The sequence below is a fragment of the Symphalangus syndactylus genome, chromosome 3, assembly GCF_028878055.3.
Source record: "Symphalangus syndactylus isolate Jambi chromosome 3, NHGRI_mSymSyn1-v2.1_pri, whole genome shotgun sequence".
NCBI lineage: Eukaryota > Metazoa > Chordata > Mammalia > Primates > Hylobatidae > Symphalangus > Symphalangus syndactylus.
In genome coordinates, this window is record NC_072425.2 from 141,140,230 (window position 1) to 141,162,793 (window position 22,564).

The following is a 22,564-nucleotide window of genomic DNA, read 5'->3' on the forward strand; positions in this document are numbered from 1 at the left end:
GACCAACCTTGAATTTCTGGAATAAAACCAAAGTAGTTGTGATGTATTAATCTCTTTCATATATTTTTTCATTCAGTTGGATAATACTTTTTTCAGGATTTTGAATCTATTTTCATGGGAAATATTGACATATATTGTCTTATCTTGTCAGGTTTTGATATCAATTTTATGCTAGTATCATAAAATAAGCTGTGAAGGTTGCCTTTTTTCCTTGCTCCAAAAGGTTTTCTTTCATAAATACTTATTAGAATTTGCCAGCAAAGCTTTCTTGGCCTGGATTTTTTTGAGAAAATTTTTGTTTGGAACTGTTCATATTTTATGTGTTCTTATTTTTTATAAAATTTGTATATTTTATTGAAGTTCTTTGCATGAAATTGTCTATGATACTGCCTAATAATGTTATTAAATTTTGTAGAGTATGTAGTGATATTACCTTTTCTTTCCTAATGTTGGTTATTTGTGCCTTTTCTATTAATATTTCTTTCCTTGCACTGGATATTTATCAATTTTAATAATAATTTCAAAACACCAGCACCTTTGGGTTTGTTGGTACTTTCTATCATATAAGTGTTTTCTATTTCATTAATCTCTGCTCCTATCAATCTTTATTATTTTCTTTCTTTTACATTCCTTGGGTTCATTGGCCATCCTTTTTTAACATCTTGAGACAGACGCTTGATAGTTGATTTTTAGACTTTGTTTTCTAATGTGTGTATTCAGAGCTATAGATCTAAGCACATCTGTAGCTGAATTTTAAATATGGATATGCCATTTGCCATTGTCATCCACTTAAGAATATTTTCCAATTATCATTATGATTTCTTTTTTAAGCTTGTATAATTCACAAGTACGCCGCCTAATTTCCCAGTATTTGAGGATTTTCTATTTTCGTTAGTTGTCAAATAAAAAATTATAGAAATTAGATGATCCTCTAGATGACATCTTCCCTCTGAGAGGATTCGTTCTTTTCATTCTTTGCTTCTGAATGGTCGCTGGATAGACTGGGAACAGATCATCTTAATCCAGTCAGGGTCTGATGAACTTCAGTCGCGGTGATGGCTGGTCTATTTCTGATTCACCTCTGCCTCTGGGATGTGGTCTTTTAGGGTTGTATCCTAAATTCTTAGTTGTTTACAAGAACACCTTCGCTATGGAAAGCGCAAATTGATATTTCGTTCCTCCCACCTGCGTGTAACCGCTTGGGTTTTAAGTCATCTGCTTTTGTACTTGGCACTTGCTTCAAAGGGTCAAGGAACATCAGATGCTGGGCTCATTTCTCTTGGCTTCTCTCTTCTCCCAGGTCTTGGCCTATAGATTTTTATCTTGGTAGACCTTTGATGTTTTCAAACAAATTATTGTAAATATTGTATACAGCTTTCCTAGTTCTCTGCTGGCTTGAAACAATTTACAGTGGCATTGCTGTGAGCAGAGCTTTCCTAGGGTGTTATATTTTAAGTCAGAAGTCATTGATTTAAGTTACAGTTCTTCTGCTTGCCTGCAGAAGATAAATCAGCTAATCTCTCTATGCCTTAGTTTCCTCACATGAAAATTAGAAACCTAATAGTACTCACTTGACAGATTCATTGTTACGGTTAAAAGAGTATACTTAGGGAAAGTATTAGGAACTGTGCTAGATAAAAAAGTAAGTGCTATATAAAATTTTGCTATTATTGAAATATCTTAATTTTTATTATCATCCACATGCAGCACTGTCATTGAGTTCTAGTCAGTCATCAATATATATTTTTTTGATTGTTTAGAGACAGGGTCTGTCACTTTGTTGCCTAGGCTGCTCTTGAACTCCTGGAACTGGCCTCCCAAAGTGTGAGCCACCACACCCAGACAATATTGTTTAGTTTTGATTCTATACAAAAGACCTTAAAAAATATAACAGCACTTTATAACATAGGCTACAATTCAAAGATCATGTTAGAAATTTAAAGGTTGTGATATCAAGATGCTGTCATGCTGTAGTATTTAGGAAGTATTGTTACAGATAGGTCCAGGTAGAAGTCTGTTACTGAGTTTTACAAGTGTAGAGCATTGATCCTAATGCTGATGCCACTAGATTTGGGGATGATGGCTCAGACTAATCTAAGAGAGACTGATACATAAACCAAAATTGCAGTGTATTAATTTACAATGAAAACTCTGTCTGTCATGCCTTCCAAAAGTGCCTGTGCTAGTACTACCAATATATTCTTTTATATATATATATAAAATTCTATTTGGGAAATCGCATTATGTTTAAGAAGTTACTTGGTGCACATGGACTAGGGCAGGACAAGAACTCTCCATCTAGAAGTGCAGGAGGCACACTTCCTTTCTCTAAGAATAGTCTTGCTAGGGGAGATATGGTACTAGCACATCATTAGGGAGGAACTGGTCTTAGTTTCTATCTTTCTGTTAGTTTGCCAGAGGGATCCTGCAGTAAGACAGATCAGTGCTCCAGTGACATTGCTATCATTTAGTAGTTGCATGATCTTGGAAAGATTTCTTAAATTTCCTGGGCCTCTGTTTCTTATCTGCAAAGTGAAGCAGAAGCCTGCTTTTTAGGAGTCTTGTGATAATTAAATTGCATCATTGATTTAAGGCATTTTTATACCTCCTAAAATATAGAATATGCTCAGTAAATGGTAGCTGTTACACTTTTGGTCAAGAAAGTAGACTATTTCCTTATGTATTTTTGGCCATTATGTATTAATTTTATATTTTCACTGTTTAATGCCTGCCTCTAACCTCTGTCCTTTTACAATTGCAGGTGTTTCTCATTCGGTATTGGAGAAGGTGCCTCTACCAGCCTAATAAAAGGTATTGCCCGGGCATCAGGGGGCACCTCAGAATTTATCACAGGCAAAGACAGGATGCAATCCAAGGTGAGGGACAGACTGACTGTCTGTCTGGAGGTGGCAATCCAGACCAAAGTGGAACGGGGTGGGGAACACTGTGCAAGGGCAGGGGTAGCCACTTTCCTCCAGGATACCTGTTCCTGTATCCCCAAGGTCTTAGGCTGTATACTTAGTAGTACTTAGTCGGGCTACTTTTGGTCTCATGTAATAGAAGCCCAGTGTAGTATCTGGAAATATGACATCTGGTCCCAGTAGCTGCAAGCTCAGAGACAAGATGCTGAAAGGCATCGGGGCCTTTGCATTTAAGACCAGACACAGACAAACTAAGAGCTTTGACTGTCAAGACTGCGATTCTAGGTCTGCGCTTTAGAACCTCTTTTTGTACTACACGCATCCTCCATGCAAAAGATACAAAAAAAAAAGGAGAAGGAATAATCATGATATGTCTAATGGATTGGAAGAGGTAGTAACTTGCTATTCCATTTCATCTTTCTGCAAAAGGAGAAGACCCATCTGGTGGTATTTCTAAGCTCCTCTTTCCCAGTAGGTGCCACCTTTTATCTAGTCCCCTTCTCCAAGGGTCTCGTTACTCAAACATTTTCTTTATTTACATTTATGTTACTAAATATTTCAGCTTTGGCTTATTCATATGTAAAGCTTCTTCATATGTAAAGCCCATCTCCTAGAATAGTATTGAGGGGTAGGCGTGACATGTATTATGTATCACATCTGATACATAATAAATGTTCAGTTAATTGTAGCTGCCATTGTCTGTATCATTTGTGTTTATTCTGTTCTCTTCCCCCCATTAGGCTCTCAGGACTCTGAAACACTCTCTGCAGCCTGTGGTAGAGGATGTCTCTCTGAGCTGGCATTTGCCTCCTGGTCTGTCTGCTAAAATGCTTTCCCCAGAACAGACTGTCATCTTTAGGGGTCAGAGATTAATCATCTATGTCCAGCTGTCCGGGAGGATGCCAGTGAGTTCTCATTCTTATTTGTTCCTCTGGTCAAAGAGCTACCACATTGACCATTCCACTAAAGCTGGTAGGTGGATTTCAATCTCAGCCAGAGACAGCACTTGCCAAGTAGAGCTAGCCTACTTCCTTCCCATCATTTCAGGTCTCTGGTTTCCTAGGCTACCTGATTCTTCATCAGATATTTTAATACATTGTTTTGGGTACCTGCCCCTGTTCTGATCCTTCCATGGATGATCTCTTTCTTCTGTCATTTCTACTCATCTCTAATTTGCAGGCAGCAGAGACAACAGGAGAAGTATGCCTCAAATACACACTCCAGGGCAAGACTTTTGAGGATAAGGTGACATTTCTTCTACAACCCAAGCCTGACGTCAAGTGAGAATTCAGTTTTCCCTTCCTTCCTTCCTTCCTTCCTTCCTTCCTTCCTTCCTTCCTTCCCTCCCTCCCTCCCTCCCTCCTTCCTTCCTTCCCTCCCTCCCTCCCTCCTTCCTTCCTTCCCTCCCTCCCTCCCTCCCTCCTTCCTTCCTTCCCTCCCTTCCTCCCTCCCTCCCTCCTTCCTTCCTTCTTTCCTCTGCCATCTTTGGGGATTAGATTTCTTCTCTTAATTCTGGGCTCCATTGTAGTTGTTTTCCTACAATCATTTTTTATTTCTAAACCACCCAAGCCTTATCTCTCCCCTTATCTGACTTTATCTTAACTCTTCTATTCCTAACTTTTAGGAGCCCTGAGAAACTGGTATATGGATGTCTTTCCCTACACTTCAGTACTTTTTTATTTTTTCCTTTCAGCCTCACCATTCACCGCCTTGCTGCCAAGTCCTTGCTCCAGACCAAGGACATGGGCCTCAGGGAGACTCCAGCAAGTGATAAAAAAGATGCATTGAACCTTAGCCTTGAGTCTGGTGTCATAAGCTCCTTCACAGCTTTCATTGCTATCAATAAGGAGCTCAACAAGCCAGTTCAGGGGCCTCTGGCTCATAGGGACATCCCGAGGCCAATTCTGTTGGGTGCTTCTGCCCCATTGAAGATAAAATGCCAATCAGGTAATGAGTTTTATTACATTCAAACTCATATAGAATAAAAGATTCTGACTATCTGAGCACATTATTTAAAGGAAAAGGCTGTGAAATATTCTTAAGTTACTTTGTTTTCCTTATACTTCCACATCTAGGATTTCTGGTTAGTGTTAAACTTTTCTGTCCCAGGGAACTAGAATGCATCCCATTGGCAAGGAGATTTAAAATAATCCAAGAGAAAACAAAAAAAAAAAACATTAGAATGTAGAAAGTGCACGTAAATACTGAGTAACCAAACTGCCTAATCTGAAGCTGATTTATCTTTTTTGTTGAGATATAATTCAAATATCATACAATTCACCCATTTAAAGTGTACAATCCAATGGGTTTTAGTATGTTCACAGAGTTGTGCAACCATTGATTGCCACAATCAATTTTAGAGCATTTTCATCACCCAAGAAATAAACTTCATAACTATTAACAGATATTTCCCATTTCTCTCCCTGACCCCACCTATCTTCTCCTCCACTCCCCTCTCCACCAGTCCCAGTAATCACTTACCTACTTTCTATCTCTATATATTTGCCTATCCTGTTTTTATATATTTGTTCTGGACTTATTTTCCTTCTTTGTTTTTGAGACAGGGTCTCACTCTGTTGCCCAGGCTGGAGTGCAGTGGCACAATCATGGCTTACTGCAGCCTCAACCTCCCAGGCTCAAGCAATCCTCCCACCTCAGCCTCCTGAGTGGCTGGGACTACAGGTGCATGCCACCATGCCCAGCTAATTTTTTTGTATTTTTCGTAGAGATGGGGTTTTGCCATTTTACCCAGGCTGTGGCTGGCTTATTTCACTTAACATAATGTTCTCCAAGTTCATCTATGTTGTTGCAAATAACAGAATTTTGTTCTTCTTTATGGCTGAATAATGTTACATTGTGTATAGTACATTTTCATCATCCATTCATCCACTGATGGATACCTAGGTTGATTCCGTGACTTGGCTATTGTGAATGGTGCTGATATCTCTTTGATATTACTGATTTCCTTCCTTTTGGGTATATATCCAGCAGTGGGGTTGCTGGATCATATAGTAGCTCCATTTTTAACATTTTAAAGAGCCACAGTTTTCCACAATGGCTATACTAATTTACATTCTCACCATGGTATGCAAGCATTCCCTTTTCCCCATATCCTCGCCAGTACTTGTTACCTTTTGTCTTTATGATGATAGCCATTCTGACAGGTATGAAGTGATATCTCATCATGGTTTTGATTTGCAATTTCCTGATAATTGGTAATGCTGAAATTTTTTCATATACCTATTGGCCATTTGTATGTCTTCTTTTGAGAAGTGTCTATTCAAGTCTTTTGTCCATTTTTAAATAAGGTTATTTGCTTTCTTGGTTTTGAGTTAAATTCCTTCTGTACTTTGTATATATTAAACCCTTATCAGATGTTTGGTTTGCAAATATTTTCTCCCATTCCATAAGTTGTCTCTTTACCATGTTGATTGTTTTCTTTGCTATACACAAGAGATAACTTTGCTTTTGTTGCCCATGCTTTTGAGGTCATATCCAAAAATCATTGCTCAGACCAATGTCATAGATATTTTCCCTTATGTTTTCTTCTAGTTGTTTCATAGTTTCACCTCTTACACTTAAGACTTTAGTTCATTTGAGTTGGTTTTTCTATGTGATGAGAGATAAGGGTCTAATGTTATTCTTTCATATGTGTATATCCAGTTTTCCCAATGCCATTTATTGAAGAGATGGTCTTTTACCTGTTGTGTTCTTAGCACTTTTGTCAAAAATTAGTTGGCTGTAAATGTGTGGTTTTATTTCTGGGCTCTCCATTTCTGTTGCATTGGTCAGTGTCTGTTTTTATGCAAGTACCATGCTGTTTTAGTTACTATAGCTTTGTAGTATATTTTGAAGTCAGATAGTATGATGCCTCCAGCATTTTGTTTGTGTGTGTGTGTGTGTGTGTGTGTGTGTGTTTTCTCAAGGTTACTTTGACTATGTTTTTATAATTCCATACAAATTTCTGATTTTTTAATTCTGTGAAGAATGTCTTTGATATTTTCATAGGTATTGCATTGAATCTGTAAATTGCTTTGGGTATTATGTCCATTTTAGCAATATTTATTCTTCCAATCCAAGAACGTGAGATATCTTTACATTTATTTGTGTCTTCTTCAATTTCCTTCATCAATATCTTACAATTTTCAGTATAGAGATGTTTTACCTCCTCAGTTAAATTTATTCCTAAATGTTTTAATTATTTTGTAGCCATTGCAAATGAGATTGTTTTCTTGATTTCTGTTTCAGAGAGCTTGCTGTTTGTGTATAGAAACACTAATGACTTTTATATGTTGATTTTATGTCCTTCAACTTTGCTGAGTTTGTTTATTCTATTTAACAGTTTTTTTTTTTTTTGGTAGAGTCTTTAGGGTTTTCTATGTTTAAGATCATGTCATCTGCAAACAGGGGTAGTTTAACTTCCTCTTTTCCAATCTAGATTCTTTTTATTTATTTCTCTTGCCTAATTGCACTGGCTAGGACTTCCAGTACTATATTGAATAGAATTGGTGAAAGTGAGCGTCCTGGTCTTGTTTCTGATTTTAGAGGAAATGCTTTCAACTTTTCCCTGTTCAATATGATATTAGCTGTGAGTTTGCCATAATTGTCTTTATCATGTTGAGGTACCTTTCATCTATACCTAATTTGTTGAGAGTTTTTATCATGATGTTGCATTTGTTTAATACTTTTTCTGCATCTATTGAAATGATCATATGTTTTTGTCCTTTTTTCTGTTAGTGTGATCCATGTTTATCAATTTATGTTTACTGAACCAACTTTTCGTCTCTTGGATGAATCCCATTTGATAATGATGCATGATCATTTTAATGTACTGCTGAATGTGGTTTGCTAATATTTTGTTGAGGATTATGCGTCTATGTTAATCAAGGATATTGGCCTGTAATTTTACTTTTGTTGTTGTATCTGGTTTTGGTGTCAGGGTAATGCTAGGAAGCTTGTTTTTAGGGTAACACTGGAGAGCTTGATGGAAGCAAGCTGACATATAGGAAAAAAAGTAGAGAAGTCAAGAACTTAGTAGTCCAGATGAGGTCAAAGATGAGGTAAAACAGAAATCTCTAAGTTAGAAAACTGGAAAAATCAGATATTGTATTTTAAAACTAGGAATTTTTTAAATTTTTTTTTTTGAGTCAGGATCTCACTCTGCTGCCCAGGTTGTAGTGCAGTGGTGTGATTGTAGTTCACTGCAGCCTCAATCTCTTGGGCTAAAGTGATTCTCCCACCTCAGCCTCCTGAGTAGGTAGGACTCTAGACATGCACCACCATGCCTGGCTAATTTTTAATTTTCATATTATTTAGAGATGAGGTCTCACTACATTGCCTAGGCTGGTCTCAAACTTCTGGCCTTGTGTGATCCTTCTGCCTGGGACTCTAGGCACATGTCACCATGCCCAGATAATTTTTAAAACTTTTTATAAAGATGAGGTCTTGCTACTTTGTCCAGGCTGGTATCAAGCTTGTAGGCTCAAGTGATCTTCCCACCTCAGCCTCCCGAACTGTTAGGATTACAAGCATGAACCACTGTGCCCAGCTTCAATTTATTTTCTACGAGTGGAAGAATTCTGCATAATAACAAGGTCTTCATGGCTTGGGAGGAAGTGGCAGAAGTAGAATGATGTGGAAGTCATTGGATTTGATGAAGTCAAAGAAGCTTTGCATTAGGGTGTTTTATAGGCTATCTACATGGGTGTTGAAATCTCTCAAGATGATGGTAGGCCTTTCAATGGAGTGGAAGTCTATGGTCTAGTTTTCAGATACTTTAGTGAATGATCGGAAGTAACAAAGAGATTGGAAGTAGACAATAGTGACGATATGTGGAAGGTAAACCACATTTAATGATCTGGATGCAGCATCAGGGACTGAAGAGGTTGCCAACCCTACCTCCCTACTTGAAGTTGAGCAACAACCATTTGAGAGTGACGGAGGGAGAATAGTTTTTTGGGAGGATAAATTCAGTTTTAAGTTGAGACTTAGCTGGCAGAAGCCTCCTGTGGTAAAACTAAAGATGCAGGAAAAATTGTTTAGCATGTATCTGGGGTTCCAGAGGACACAGTGGAAGGAGAGCTCAGAGGGTGAGGGTTTGTGCAGGAGGTGGGCATATGAGAGAAAAATAGCACAGTAAGGGTGGTGACTGAAGCCAATGTGGATGGGAGGGTGTGTATCTCGAATTGTCAGGGTCCTTTGCCCACTGCAGAGAGCCCGGAGTGCCACTGTCTTAATGTTTGGATTTTTTCAGGTTTTCGAAAGGCCTTACCCTCTGACCGTCCTCCTTCTGCATCTCAGCCCAGAGAGGAAGTTATGTGTTATAAGGCCAAGACATTCCAGGTGGACGATTACAGTCTCTGTGGGTTGATAAGTCACAAGGACCAGCACAGTCCAGGTGAGTACCTTTATAGGAACATTTTCTCAACAATGCTTTTCTGTCACATATATAAGACTAGGCAAGCTAAAAGCTCGTAGTTACAGCTATGACAAGAGATGGATGTTTCTCAAAGAGACCCCCCCATGCATTGGAAAAGATTCATTCCTCCACCCACAGAACCAACTTGGAAACTTACCGAGGCAGGCCTCGGTTCACCCCTACAATCTATAGGGACTGACAAACTAACCTTCGATGTTCTGCTGCCTGTGACTTTCTTTACCCAGGAGGTCATCTGTTTGAAAAGCACCGGGCAGAAGGTCAGATTTGTTCTGCCCCTATGTTTCCCAGGGTCAGCCCATCTAGGTTCATTAGCATATCATATAGGACCCTGAAACCTTCTATCCCAGTGGAGTCTAGGGCGACCCCTAGTCGAACAAACCCCCTTGGCCATCTCAGCTCACACAGCTTGCCTGCGGGCTGCCCCCACCCCCCGGCAGAGCCCCGCTGCCACCTTCTGTGAGCCCCTGTTCCGCTGGTCATCCTTTCACAAGTAGGGTTTGAAGACCAATCTTCTGGATGTTGTCTGATGACTTTCTTTCTATTGCATGCTTGCTATGGCCTGTCTCTGAATTTAGCAGCCCTAAATTCAAGTGTGCTGAGGTGCCGATAGCTCCACAATTTCTCATCCTTCCCTTTTCTTTCTCCTCAAAGGCTTTGGAGAGAATCATCTTGTGCAGCTGATTTACCACCAAAATGCAAATGGTTCCTGGGATCTGAATGAAGATCTAGCCAAGGTCCTAGGTATGAGTTTGGAAGAAATAACGGCTGCACACCCTGCCGAGGTAAGATTCAATGGAAAAAGGAGTATGTATGTTTTTGAGAGAGAGAGGTCATCATTGAGAATTGAGGTGATTCAGGACCTACCTGAGGAAGGAAAATATAGGGGGCCGTAGACTAAATTAATTTGTAATAAATAGAGGCTGAAAATTTTTCCAGTCATGTTAGAGCAGAAAGAGCAAGGGATTAATGGGGAAGCTAGTAGGAATTGATGGTTTTTTGTTAGTGGATGACAAAGGGAAAGCAAAATTCCTCTTCCACTTTAATCATATTCCCTGCCAATCATCTTGGTTATATAACTAATATTTAGTGAGCAATTACTGTGTGCCAAGCACTGTGCTAAGCAGTTAATATTCGTGAGCTTATTTATTTCACACATTAATTTAATAAGGTAGATCCCATTTGTGTTGCTGTTTATAGATGAAGAAACTGAAGTTTAGGGAGGTCTAAAAATGTGTCTGAGTTTACCTAGCCCATCAGTGGCAGAGCCAGATTCAGTTCTAAGACTATCTGTCTTGAGAACCCCCAATAACCTCATTACTGCTCCTCTTCATACGGATGAAAGTGGTCCAGACGTTGGCAAAAGTTAACTGAAGTCAGGATAGGTAAAGTGTTGTTAATAGGAACCACCTAGTTGTTTCAGATGTATTTAAATATGCTGATAAGGATAAATTGCATTCCAGAATTTCAAGGTAACTTGCAAAATCTTCTAACACTCATTGAGAAGTTGTTAGGCATGAGACAGTTGCAAAAAGCCTGAAGGACAAATATCATTCTAAACTTTCAAAATGTGGAAGGAGATCAAATAAATTTCAGATATTCTGCAATTCCACTGTCCAATACAGTATCCACTAGTCACACGTGGCTATTGTGCCTTTGAAACATGGCTAATACAAATGAGGAACTAAATTTTTAATTGAATAGAGGTGTGCTATGGTGGGAAATACATACTAATTGCAAAGACTTTATATAAAAAGGAATAAAACATTTCATCAATAATTATTTTCATATTGATTGCATGTTAAAATGACTTTTTAATAGATTGGGTTAAATAAAATATATCAGTAAAATAATTACACCTCTTTATTTTTACTTTTTAAAATTTGGCTACTAGAAAATTTAAAATTACATATGTGTTTAGCATTATATTTTTACTGGAAAATGCTGTTCTAGAAAAAGTGATTAAAATAATTCATACACACTTGGAAGAGGATACAGGGATTATTAGATGCACTGGCAACAAAAAACATCAGACTGACATTTCCTTCTTTGGAATGGTAACCAGGCCAACAAATCAAGTGAACCAACAGACCTGGTATATCTGAATTTCATTAAGGAATTTGATTTTTTTTTTAATGATGAGAACATGGACCAAGTACAAACTAGTTGAAAACCCATGGCACTGAATGATGAATTGATTTCAAACTTGAAACAGATTTTTAGACCCACCAGGCTCTGAATTCTCTGGAGGTCCACAGTTTCAATGAAGATTTAGATGACGATAAAGACCAAGACTTTCCTATTTGTAGATGACAAAACTGGGAGATAAACTATCAGTCAAAAGAATCAGGATCCCAAAAAACCTCTGAACAATGAGTTGCAATTTTTCATTAAAAAAAAAAAGAAAAACAACATAGTAGGAATAAAAGCTAAGGACTGTTTTGGGTTCCAAATTCCCAACTCTACAGGTAGAGAAGAGAGCATTTGCACACGAAAGTCAGAGGTTTTATTTATTTATTTATTTATTTATTTATTTATTTATTTTTTGAGACAGATTCTCGCTCTGTCGCCCAGGCTGGAGTGCAGTGGCGCAATCTCGGCTCACTGCAAGCTCCGCCTTTCGGGTTCACGCCGTTCTCCTGCCTCAGCCTCTCTGAGTAGCTGGGACTACAGGCGCCCGCCACCACGCCTGGCTAATTTCTTTGTATTTTTAGTAGAGACAGGGTTTCACGGTGGTCTCGATCTCCTGACTTCGTGATCCGCCCGCCTCGGCCTCCCAAAGTGCTAGGATTACAAGCGTGAGCCACCGCACCCGGCCCAGAGGTTTTAGATGACTACAACTATGTGAATCAGAATATTTAACTAAGAAATGGAGGACAACAGGGTTACCTGAAATGGGCTGTGATTGTAGAATTCTATAAGTACATTTACCTCCAGATAGACCATTTAAGGAGATATATTTTTAAAATCATTACGCTGTTTGTTTTTAGACTAGGAGAACAAGCATGGGGATGCTTACTGCTTTGACATAAGCAGTCCTCTTAAGGAAGAGATGGAGGAATTGAGAATTCTAATCTGAAATAAGACCACTCAGAGAGGACATGATAGCCATTTCCAAGTTTTAAAAGTCATGATATAAAATAGGAATTTCCCTTGATCTCCTGACTCTAAAAGCTGAAGCTGGGAGCAGTGGGTGAAAACTCATGGGAGACAATTTTCTGCTGTATGGCTGAGATTTTCTATTGAGAAATAAGAGCAGTATAACTAGAATCAGAATATTTGGCCTTTAGTCTCACTTCTGTCATTTGCTAGATGGCTAAGTTTGAGCAAATCATTTTGTTAACACTTCCATATAAAATCATTTTTCTTTCTGAAAAATGTTTATTGATATTTTTTCATGATTTCTTTGGTTGGGGGGGTATAAGGGTTACAATTAAAAAAACTCATGAAGGTACTTTATAAACTATAAAGCAATTTCGCCTGTGTTTCTCTTACTAGAGCTGGGTAAGCCTTGTCTTAGGGGTTTCCAGAACTGTCCTGGTGGTTACACTGGATTTAAAACTTAGGATTTTCTATTTCGAGATTCAATGGATTGCTGCCCTGAGGTTTAAGGCCTGGCATTATGCCTTGCAAGTAGTATCTGGAGGTAAAGAAAGACCAGGTAGCTCCATCTAGTAGCATTTAGAAGGATGCTAAGTGAGGAGGGAGTGAAGCTTTTTGCATCCTTTTGAGGGACTTCCTTCACCAACTGGAGCTCTCTATCTACTGTGCAGCTTGTGGATTCCTCAGGCTGGGCCACCATCCTGGCCGTGATCTGGCTGCATAGCAATGGTAAGGACTTGAAGTGTGAATGGGAGCTTCTGGAAAGGAAGGCCATGGCCTGGATGCGTGCCCATGCAGGTAGGAGCACAATCCTAAGGCCTGTCTCCTTCCCCTTCCCTGGCCTGGCAGAAAGTGACCACAAGAGAGTCCCATTGTCACCTGCCTCCACCATCCTGCTTCAGATCTTTACTAATCTTCCTGCTAGTTCTTTTCTTGGGAGGAGAAGGGTGAAATATTAAATTGGGGACAAGGTAGGTGGGTGAGTAGGGAGGGAGAGGGACACGAATGGGGAGTGTGAACTGTGAGAAGGACAAGTGGCATTGATTCTCCTTACTGTCTCAGTACCAAGCTGAGTAGAAGACTAGACTTGGTGCGTGTTCTCCTGGCTGTCTATTATCTCACTGCAGCTGAGGGCATCTGGGGCCAAAGAAGATTCAAGGAGAATCTGGGCAGTAAGAAGAGAAAAAGCAGGGATATTGAGGACAGATAAAAGCACAACTCAGGGTAGATGATCTGGGAGGTTTGGAGGAGCCTCTTATTGCAATCCTTCATCCCTGATTCTTGTTTTTCCTCACCACAGGCTCCACCATGCCTTCGGTTGTGAAAGCTGCTATTACTTTCCTGAAGTCATCTGTGGATCCTGCTATCTTTTCCTTTTGAAGATACCATCCAGGAAAAGAAGTGCCTTTAATTTGCTACAGTCATTTCCTCTATTATCACTCTCGCTGTAATGATGTGTTCCTGTGTTTTATAACTCTTTATTTTTTGCCATAAAAGTAAAGGATGCTTACTCCACTTTGCTTCTCTGCTCCAGGTTCACTTTGGATATGATCTTTCTTTTCCCAACATATGCCCTCAGAAAAGTGACAGTGGTCCCAGAACCTATTCCCTTTCTTGAAGGAGTTCAAAACATTCATAGGCAGTAATGTTCCTTCCAGAGTTTCCAGGGAAACAACATGAAAAACAGGTGACATGAACTACGGACTAAAGATTGCAGCACTTATGTTAGGGAATGCTTGAATTAGAGAATTTTCTGCATTATCTTTGTTTGTTCACTTTCTATCTTACATACTTATCAGGACCATACTGGTAAGCTTGTGGAGGAGGAGTTACAGGGAAGTTGAAAGCCAACATCTGGATCAATGTAATGTCAAGATCACAAAGAGAGACACTCCAGGGGTCCACTGTGAGAGGTGACACTGTTGGGGACCTTCCTGATTCATTCTGCTTGGGCTTTGCTAGCTTGTACAATCTACATGCCTTTTCTTCCACTGCCTGAAAGACTTGGGTTGAACTATAACGATTGGAGAGAGATGTTCCTCCTTAATCATGAAACACCTTAAGAAGAAGTCTATAATACAATCCTCAGTCCTACCCTGAACCTATGAGTCCTCTAAGTCAGGCCCTGATCTAGTGCGGTAAAGGGAAGGGTGGGCTTAGTGGGAACTTTGCCTGGGACCTGAATCTGGAGCACTTACCGCATTAGGAAGAAAGGAGCTCCCCGTAATCACTCCTGACCCTTGTGTCTCATATGCCCTATCCTAGTGGAAATGACCCTATTTGATATGCTGTCCCTTAAAATAACTTGTATCAATATTAAAATAGCTATTTCTACCCTTCGATGAGTAAATGCAGTGGTTCTTAAAGTGGTCTCGTCTCCCTACCCCACAAATCTTTTGGTACTGCCATTTTGGGAAGCCAAGCTAGGATAGTAAATTGACCAGGACACAGTTGTGGAAATTTGACCTGAAGTTAGTGAAATAAAACTTAGTAGGGAAAAAAAGCTTAGTAAGAGGTCTACTCTTCCATAGATTCATTTATTGAACTTACGTTGGTTTTATTATCCCTTGTTTTCTGTCCCAGCTTTTCTGATGCCTCCACTGTTCCCATGGTATCCTGACCCTCTATCTTCTGTTGTAGGCTGACTTCTCTTATATGAAGCAAGTAAAGGATACTAATAAGAATACCACTGTAGAATCCCGACCATACCCTTAAATAGTTATGTGATGATGGGCAAATGATTTCACCCTCAGGCACTAAATATCCTCATCTGTAAAACTAAGGGATTAAACTAGAACTTTTTTAACACTTTCGAATTCCACTCAATTCCTAGAGGAACATCAGTGCATTTTCACTCAGAAAGTGGGTGGACTAGGCCTGAGTTTCTTTAAGTTGTTGAGTTACCTGGTATTAGGAAGACTTGTGTGACTTGCATAGTGGAGTCTAATCTCTCAGTCTTTCTTCCAAGTTTGTTTATGCTGAATGTGATCTGTGGAACAGGGTTGTTAGAAATGCAGCTTGTTAGGCCGGGCGCGGTGGCTCACGCTTGTAATCCCAGCACTTTGGGAGGCCGAGGCGGGCGGATCACGAGGTCAGGAGATCGAGACCACGGTGAAACCCCGTCTCTACTAAAAAATACAAAAAATTAGCCAGGCGTGGTGGCGGGCGCCTGTAATCCCAGCTACTCGGAGAGGCTGAGGCAGGAGAATGGAGTGAACCCGGGAGGCGGAGCTTGCAGTGAGCCGAGATTGCGCCACTGCACTCCAGCCTGGAGTACAGAGCAAGACTCCGTCTCAAAAAAAAAAAAAAAAAAAAAAAAAGAAATCAGCTTGTTAGAAATGCAGAATTTTAGTCAATACCAGGAACTACTTTATTTAACAAGGCTCCCAGGTAGCATGCATGCACATTGAAGTTTGAAAAGTAAAGGCTTAATATTTTCATGAAATAGGCTTATATCCAAGTCTGCCATCTAGATAGGCCCTACCTGTGTAATCTCAGAAAATAGTTTCTTAAGGACCATGAAACTTGCATAGTTAACTTCTGTGCACACAATGCTGTAACTTTACATTTATTACACGGAGCGTTTATTGTTTATCTCCTTTTTTCTCACCCTTCAGCTTCCAGACTGGGGCTTGCGGACTTAGTGCAGGGCTTTCTAAAACAAAAAACAAAACGAACCAAAAGAAACAAAAAAAAAAAAAATTATCAACCTGTCTTTTGACCTCTTTAAAATAAGACAACTACAGTTTTAAAGTGGCATGGTTTTATTTTTCCATTTGGGCTCCTGCACAGTGAAATATTGTGCCAACTGTAAATTCCCCGAATCTAAACAAGTGTCAGTCTTCATAATCAGCAAATGGCATTTTGGCACATTTGTTGAAACCCCATTTCAAGCCTGATGCTTTATGTTTTGGGAAAGTATAAAGAACCATCTGTAATTTCAGAAACTGGTGGTCCAGGCAAGGAGCCCAGGAGAGAAGCTGTTCTCATCTCCCATTAGTTGCCTTTATCTAGTACTTGTTTCCCCACAGCAGCAGACTTGGCCACAGGAAAAGTGGCAGATACAATTCCTTCGAGATTCTTCCACTCAAACAGCCCAGGAGCTCCCCTGGAGGGTTCTCTGTTCTACATAGACTTCGTAATGAAATCCATCCCCTGTCTTCCCCAACTCGAACACGGTCCCACTCAGGGTCACTAAGCATCTGCTCTTCCTCTCCCAACTCACAGCAATTGCTTCCTTAAAAACAGTCCATCTGCTTTCTGGAGTATCTGATTGACCAGGAGAAAACCAAGAAAAAAACCCATTCAATGAACTATGTATTTTATCAGTTTTTGCCTCATATATTTTGATATTCTCGTAAGTGCATACACATTTAAAATTATTATACATCCTTGGAAAATTGACTCTTTTATCATTATTTAATGCTCAACTTTATTCCTGATTTTTGTTGTTGTTCTGAAGTTGGCTTTGTCTGAAATTTACGTTACTACTGGAGCTTTCTGCTGATTGGTTTTGGCAGGGTATATCTTTCTCCATCCCTTCACTTTTAGCCTATATGAGTCTTTTTATTTAAAGTGGATTTTTGGAAACAACATGTGGTTGGGTCTTATTTATTTGTTTTTGTTTGTTTTTAATCCACTCTGGTAATCACTACCTTTAAATTATCTACCCATATCATTTATATTTAGAGTAATTATTGATAAAATTAGGTTAATATCTACCATGTTTGTCAACTGTTTACTATTTATTGCATTTTTTTCTTTTATTTTTTCCTTTTATTTTTGCCTTTTCTGACTTTAACCAGGCATTTTGTGTGATTTCATTTTATCTCCACTCAATATGTCCATCATATTTCTTAAGAATTTTTTTAGTTGTAGCTCTGGGGTTTGCAATATGCATTTATCACTAATTTAAGCCCACCTTCAAGTTACACTATATCACTTTACATGTAGTGCAGTTACCTTATAACAGAGTATTCCTAATTCCTTCTTCCCATCCACTATGACATTGCTGCCATTCATTTCACTTATGTCTATATTTTAACTACCCAATTGTTACTATTATAACTTTAAACAGTTATCTTTCCGATTAATTAATAAAAAAATGAAAATATGTATTTCACTTTTATTTATTTCTTCCCTGACATTTCCTTTCTTTGCATAGATCTGAGTTTCTTACCTGTATCCTTTTTCTTCTTCCTGAAGAATTTGTCTTAATACTTCTTGTAGAACAGATCTGTGGGCAATGGATTCCCTTAGTTTTTCTTTTTGTCTGAGGAAGTCCTTATTTCTTCTTCACTTGAAGCATAATTGTGCTGAACATATAGCTCCCTGTGTGTGTGTGTGTGTGTGTGTATGTGTGTGTGTGTGTGTGTGTCTATTTTTTTTTTTTTTTTTGAGACAGAGTCTTGCTCTGTCACCCAGGCTGGAGTGCAATGGCGCGATCTTGGCTCACTGCAACTTCCACTTCCTGGGTTCAAGTGATTCTCCTGCCTCAGCCTCCCAAGTAGCTGGGACTACAGGCACATGCCACCACACCTGGCTAATTTTTTGTATTTTTAGTAGAGACGAGGTTTCACCATGGTCGCCAGAATGATCTCGATCTCCTGACCTTGTGATCCACCTGCCTTGGCCTCCCAAAGTGCTGGGATTACAGGCATGAGCCACTGCATCCGGCCATCTTGTCTTTTAACACTTTATATATTTTACTTCAATCTCTTTTAGCATGAATAGTTTTTGGCATGAAATATGCTGTTATTCTTTTTTTTTTTTTTTTTGAGATGGAGTCTCGCTCTGCCGCCCAGGCTGGACTGCAGTGGTGCGATCTTGGCTCACTGCAAGCTCTGCCTCCCAGGTTCACGCCTATCTCCTGCCTCAGCCTCCCGAGTAGCTGGGACTACAGGCACCCGCCACCACACCCGGCACATGTTTTGTATTTTTAGTAGAGATGGGGTTTCACCATGTTAGCCAGGATGGTCTCAATCTCCTGACCTTGTGATCCACCCACCTCAGCCTCCCAATATTCTTTTTCCTCTATAAGTAAAGTGTTCTCCCCCTCCTGCCCCGCAGACTTCTTTTGGGATTTTCTCTTTGTCTTTGGTTTTCTGCAATTTGAATATTATATTTGTAAATGTAGGGCCTTTTGTATTTATCCTTTTGGTGTTATTTGAACATTCCGAATCTGTAATTTTGTGCTTTTCATTAATTTTGGAAAATTTTTGCTATAACTTCAACTATTTTTCTTCTTAGCTTTATCTTGTATTTCAATTGCACGTTACACCTTTTGAAATTATCCTGTAAATTTTGAATGTTCTGCTCTGTTTTTCCTATGTGTTTGTTTTTTATTTTGTTTTTGTTTTTATCTTTACATTTAAGTTTAGGAAGTTTCTATTGATCTATCTTCCATTCCAAAGATTCTTTATATAACCATGCAAATGTGTGTTTATTTTTTATTTGGTTTTTGTTTTTATCTTTACATTTAAGTTTAGGAAGTTTCTATTTGTCTGTCTTCCATTCCAAAGATTCTCTTCCGGGTTTGTAAATGTCAGCAGTGACTCTGAAGTCACCTGTCTCTCAGGATTTCAGGATGACTATTTGCCTGTGTTCTCAGTTTCTAAAGGGTACAGAGAAATTAGTTTTGTATTATTCCATTCTTGCATTGCTATAAAAAGAAAACCTGAGACTGGGTAATTTATAAATAAAAAGTTTAATTGGTTCACAGTTCTGCAGGCTATACCAGAAGCATAGCAGCTTTTGGGGAGGCCACAGGAAACTTAGAATCATGGTGGAAGGCAAAGCAGCAGGTGTCTTTACATGGCCGATGCAGGAAGACGAGAAAGAGGAAGGAGATGCTAGACACTTTTAAACAACCAGATCTCATGAGCACTCTATCACAAGAACAGCACCAAAATGGGCAAATCCACCCCCATCATCCAATCACCTCCCACCAGGCCTACCTCCCACACTGGGGATTACAATTTGACCTGAGATTTGGGTGGGGACACAAATCCAAACCATATCATGTTTGTTCAGCTTTTTCTTGTGGTAATGATGAGAGTGATGATTTCCAAACTCTTTGCATGTTATAGTTGAAACTGGCTTCTATGTAGTCTGATCTACCAAATCTCCACACTTCACTGACCCTTCATTTACAGAATTGTACTTTTTGCAATTTCCGGGGTAGAAAACATCCTTTTTTCTATCGTGGTGTATCCAAAGTTAAAAGTTTGTGTTTGTTTTGCACATAAACCAGTTTTTATTACTAAGTGATGTGACAAACAGACATCCTTATTGGTGACATGAAAATGAGGTGAGGTGTGGGGAAGAATTCAGTAATGCAGTGAGGGTCCATAAATAGACAGAATCTCAGGGAGGGATGAGGGTATAATTTCAGGCAATTCTTAAATAATAATAAGCATAGTCATAAAGCTGAAAGTGGAATTGTATAGGAATATAGTCAGGCTTACATGGGATTTTATATATATTTAAAACCTTTGTCAGATATCAAGCTCTGTATAGAGTTTGGAATCCATGCCTTTTTTAGTCTTTATTTCACTTTTAAACAAAAGCAGCTTAATGAGGTGTAGTTTATGTACTGTAAAATCCATTCATTCACTTTAATTCTTTTTTGAGGTATTGTAATTAACAGTTTAACATTCAGTGGATTTTTAGGGTAAAGATGCTTAAGCTTACAAGTATGCTTTCTGCTTTACTGAGGTATGATAGACAAAAATGATCACTCTGTGTCTTTCGATTGGAGAATTTATTTCATTTACCTTTAAAATAACTACTGATAAGTGAGGACTTATCACTGCCATTTTAATTGTTATCTGTTTGTTTTGCAGTTGGCTTGTTCTTCTCTTGCCTTCTTCCTTTATTTGATTACTTTTTTTGGTAGCAATTTGCTTTGATTATTTTCTCTTTATCTTTTGAGACTTTGTGGTTATCTTAAGGCTTTCATAAAAATATCTTGTAGTTATAACCATCTATTTTTTAAGTTAATAACAACTTCAACTGCATACAGAGACTCTATGATTGAAAGCATTACTATTTTTTACTTTTAAAAATAAAAAATATGAAATAGCTACTTGTTTTGAATAAGAGCAAAGATTATAATACTTTATTAATAAATTAGCTGAATTATCTGGTTTTGGGAGAATCTGTAATCACTAATAGATAAAACCATTAAAATGAATGTCACAGATACAATTAATATACAGCTATATATTTTCCATTTTGTACCAAATCTTTATACAATAATCATTTTATAATAATGTTCAGGTATAAATAAATATATGAATAACACTACCAGCCTGGTTCAAGATACATAGAGTTTCACACATTCAAAATTATCAATTATGATAGATTAAAAATTAGCACATCTGCTGTTGTGATTTCTTAATGTCCGTGGCTAAATAGACACACATTAAACACAGAAGATACTGTAAAATGAAGCTGTAGTTCAAGCGGATCAGATTTATCTGAGGAATAGAGAGAAATACTCTCTTATAACTATCTGTTAGAATGCATGCTCAAAGGACATGGTGTGATGTTTAAAGGCAGAGATTCTGAATTTGGGTTCAATAATTTCTAAAGCTCCAAGAACTGATAGTTGGTTCCAAATGGCCTTAATATTGATTGAGACACCAAATACTTTCAGGCTCACATTTCCATTGAGAGATGGAAACTAGTGATTCATTTTAGACATCGAACTGCTCCAGCTGATTCCAAGGACTGGTCCAGTATTCTAGCCTGTTGTGGTTACCTGACTTATATCCCAAGAGGTTACAGGCTTTGAAAGTGGGAGTGGGATCATATAGAAGCATGAAATTTTGTTTAGGAATTAGTGATGACTGAGGATTTCAAATCACTCAAGAGAGTTTCCAAGGATTCAAGTCCCTGATATTGCTTTCATTCCCATCTCTCCCGAATAAAAATGCAGAACATTTTCAGTTCTATATTCCCCCACTAGGTGGATCACACCTCTTTCATAGAAACCATCAAATTTTTAGGATGCCAAGAACTTTTCCACCAGGAAAAAAAAAAAAGATAGGAAGGGAGGAAGAACAAAAGGAAGGAAAGGAAATAGCAGCTTCAGATATGTGTCACCCAGTAAATAGCCATCATTATACTCCTTTCCATTTTTGGGCTTACAGCCTAAATCTTCTCCACTGGGCTATCGCAGATAAAGGAAGAAACATGATTGACAATCCACCGCAGACCCTTATCCTGCCAAGAAACAACAAAGCACCTGTCATTGGATCAAGAATGCCTAGACTTAAGCTTGCTATTTATAAACAGAAAATTTTGCTGAAGGATTAGTTGAGGAATCAGTTGCTGCTAGACTATGTCATGACTTACTTGAATACCTGAAGCAGGAAAAAAAAAAAAAAGGACTTAAATTAAGCAGACTAAAACAAAAATCATGCAAATATAATGCAAATTTCCCCACAAGTCATACCATAGAAAGTGACCTCTTCTGAGAAATATGTAGTAAACTTTCCAGTGGGACTTTTCCCCCAGGAAACAGAACATGAGCTAAATAAGTGTATCTCTCTCTCTCTCTGCTTGTTTCTCTGATGCTTTATCTTATGATGATGATGATGATGGTTATTATTATTATTGAGACAGACTCTCTGTCACCCAGGTGGGAGTGCAGTGGTGTGATCTCGGCTCACTGCAACCTCTGCCCCCCTAGTTTAAGCAATTTTCCAACCTCAGCCTCCGAGTAGCTGGCATTACAGACATGTACCACCATGCCAGGCTAATTTTTGCATTTTTAGTAGAGATGGGGTTTCACCATGTTGGCCAGGCTGGTCTCGAACTCCTGGCCTCAAGTGATATGTCTGCCTCGGCCTCCCAAAGTGCTGGGATTACAGGTATGAGCCACAGTGCCCAGCCTATCTCATTATATTTTGATGCCATAATCTTGTCAGGGAATCTGTGATAAAAACAGTAATAACCATAAGGTTATACAGAAGGCTTAACCAAATATCCAAATGAATCTATTAATAATTTATCTCTCATCCAGAGACAGCTGCTTTCTGTATGGAGTCACTTTGGGAAGCAGTGATGATGTAGTGGAAAGAGAGCTAAACCTGGGAAT

General features: G+C 38.8%; 1 protein-coding gene across 2 annotated transcripts in view; it reads left to right on the forward strand.

Annotated features, from left to right (window-relative positions):
• VWA5A (von Willebrand factor A domain containing 5A) overlaps window positions 1–14,798 on the forward strand; it is a 78,703-nt gene extending 63,905 nt beyond the window's left edge. For both annotated transcript variants that reach the window (XM_063636595.1, XM_055273570.2), the window contains 8 exons: window positions 2,762–2,876; window positions 3,662–3,826; window positions 4,101–4,201; window positions 4,615–4,868; window positions 9,175–9,318; window positions 10,012–10,142; window positions 13,131–13,257; window positions 13,760–14,798. In XM_063636595.1, the coding sequence (XP_063492665.1) occupies window positions 2,762–2,876; window positions 3,662–3,826; window positions 4,101–4,201; window positions 4,615–4,868; window positions 9,175–9,318; window positions 10,012–10,142; window positions 13,131–13,257; window positions 13,760–13,839 (1,117 nt within the window). In that variant the 3' untranslated portion in view covers window positions 13,840–14,798. The remainder of the gene's footprint in view (window positions 1–2,761; window positions 2,877–3,661; window positions 3,827–4,100; window positions 4,202–4,614; window positions 4,869–9,174; window positions 9,319–10,011; window positions 10,143–13,130; window positions 13,258–13,759) is intronic.
• The last annotated feature ends 7,766 nt before the right edge of the window (window positions 14,799–22,564 follow it).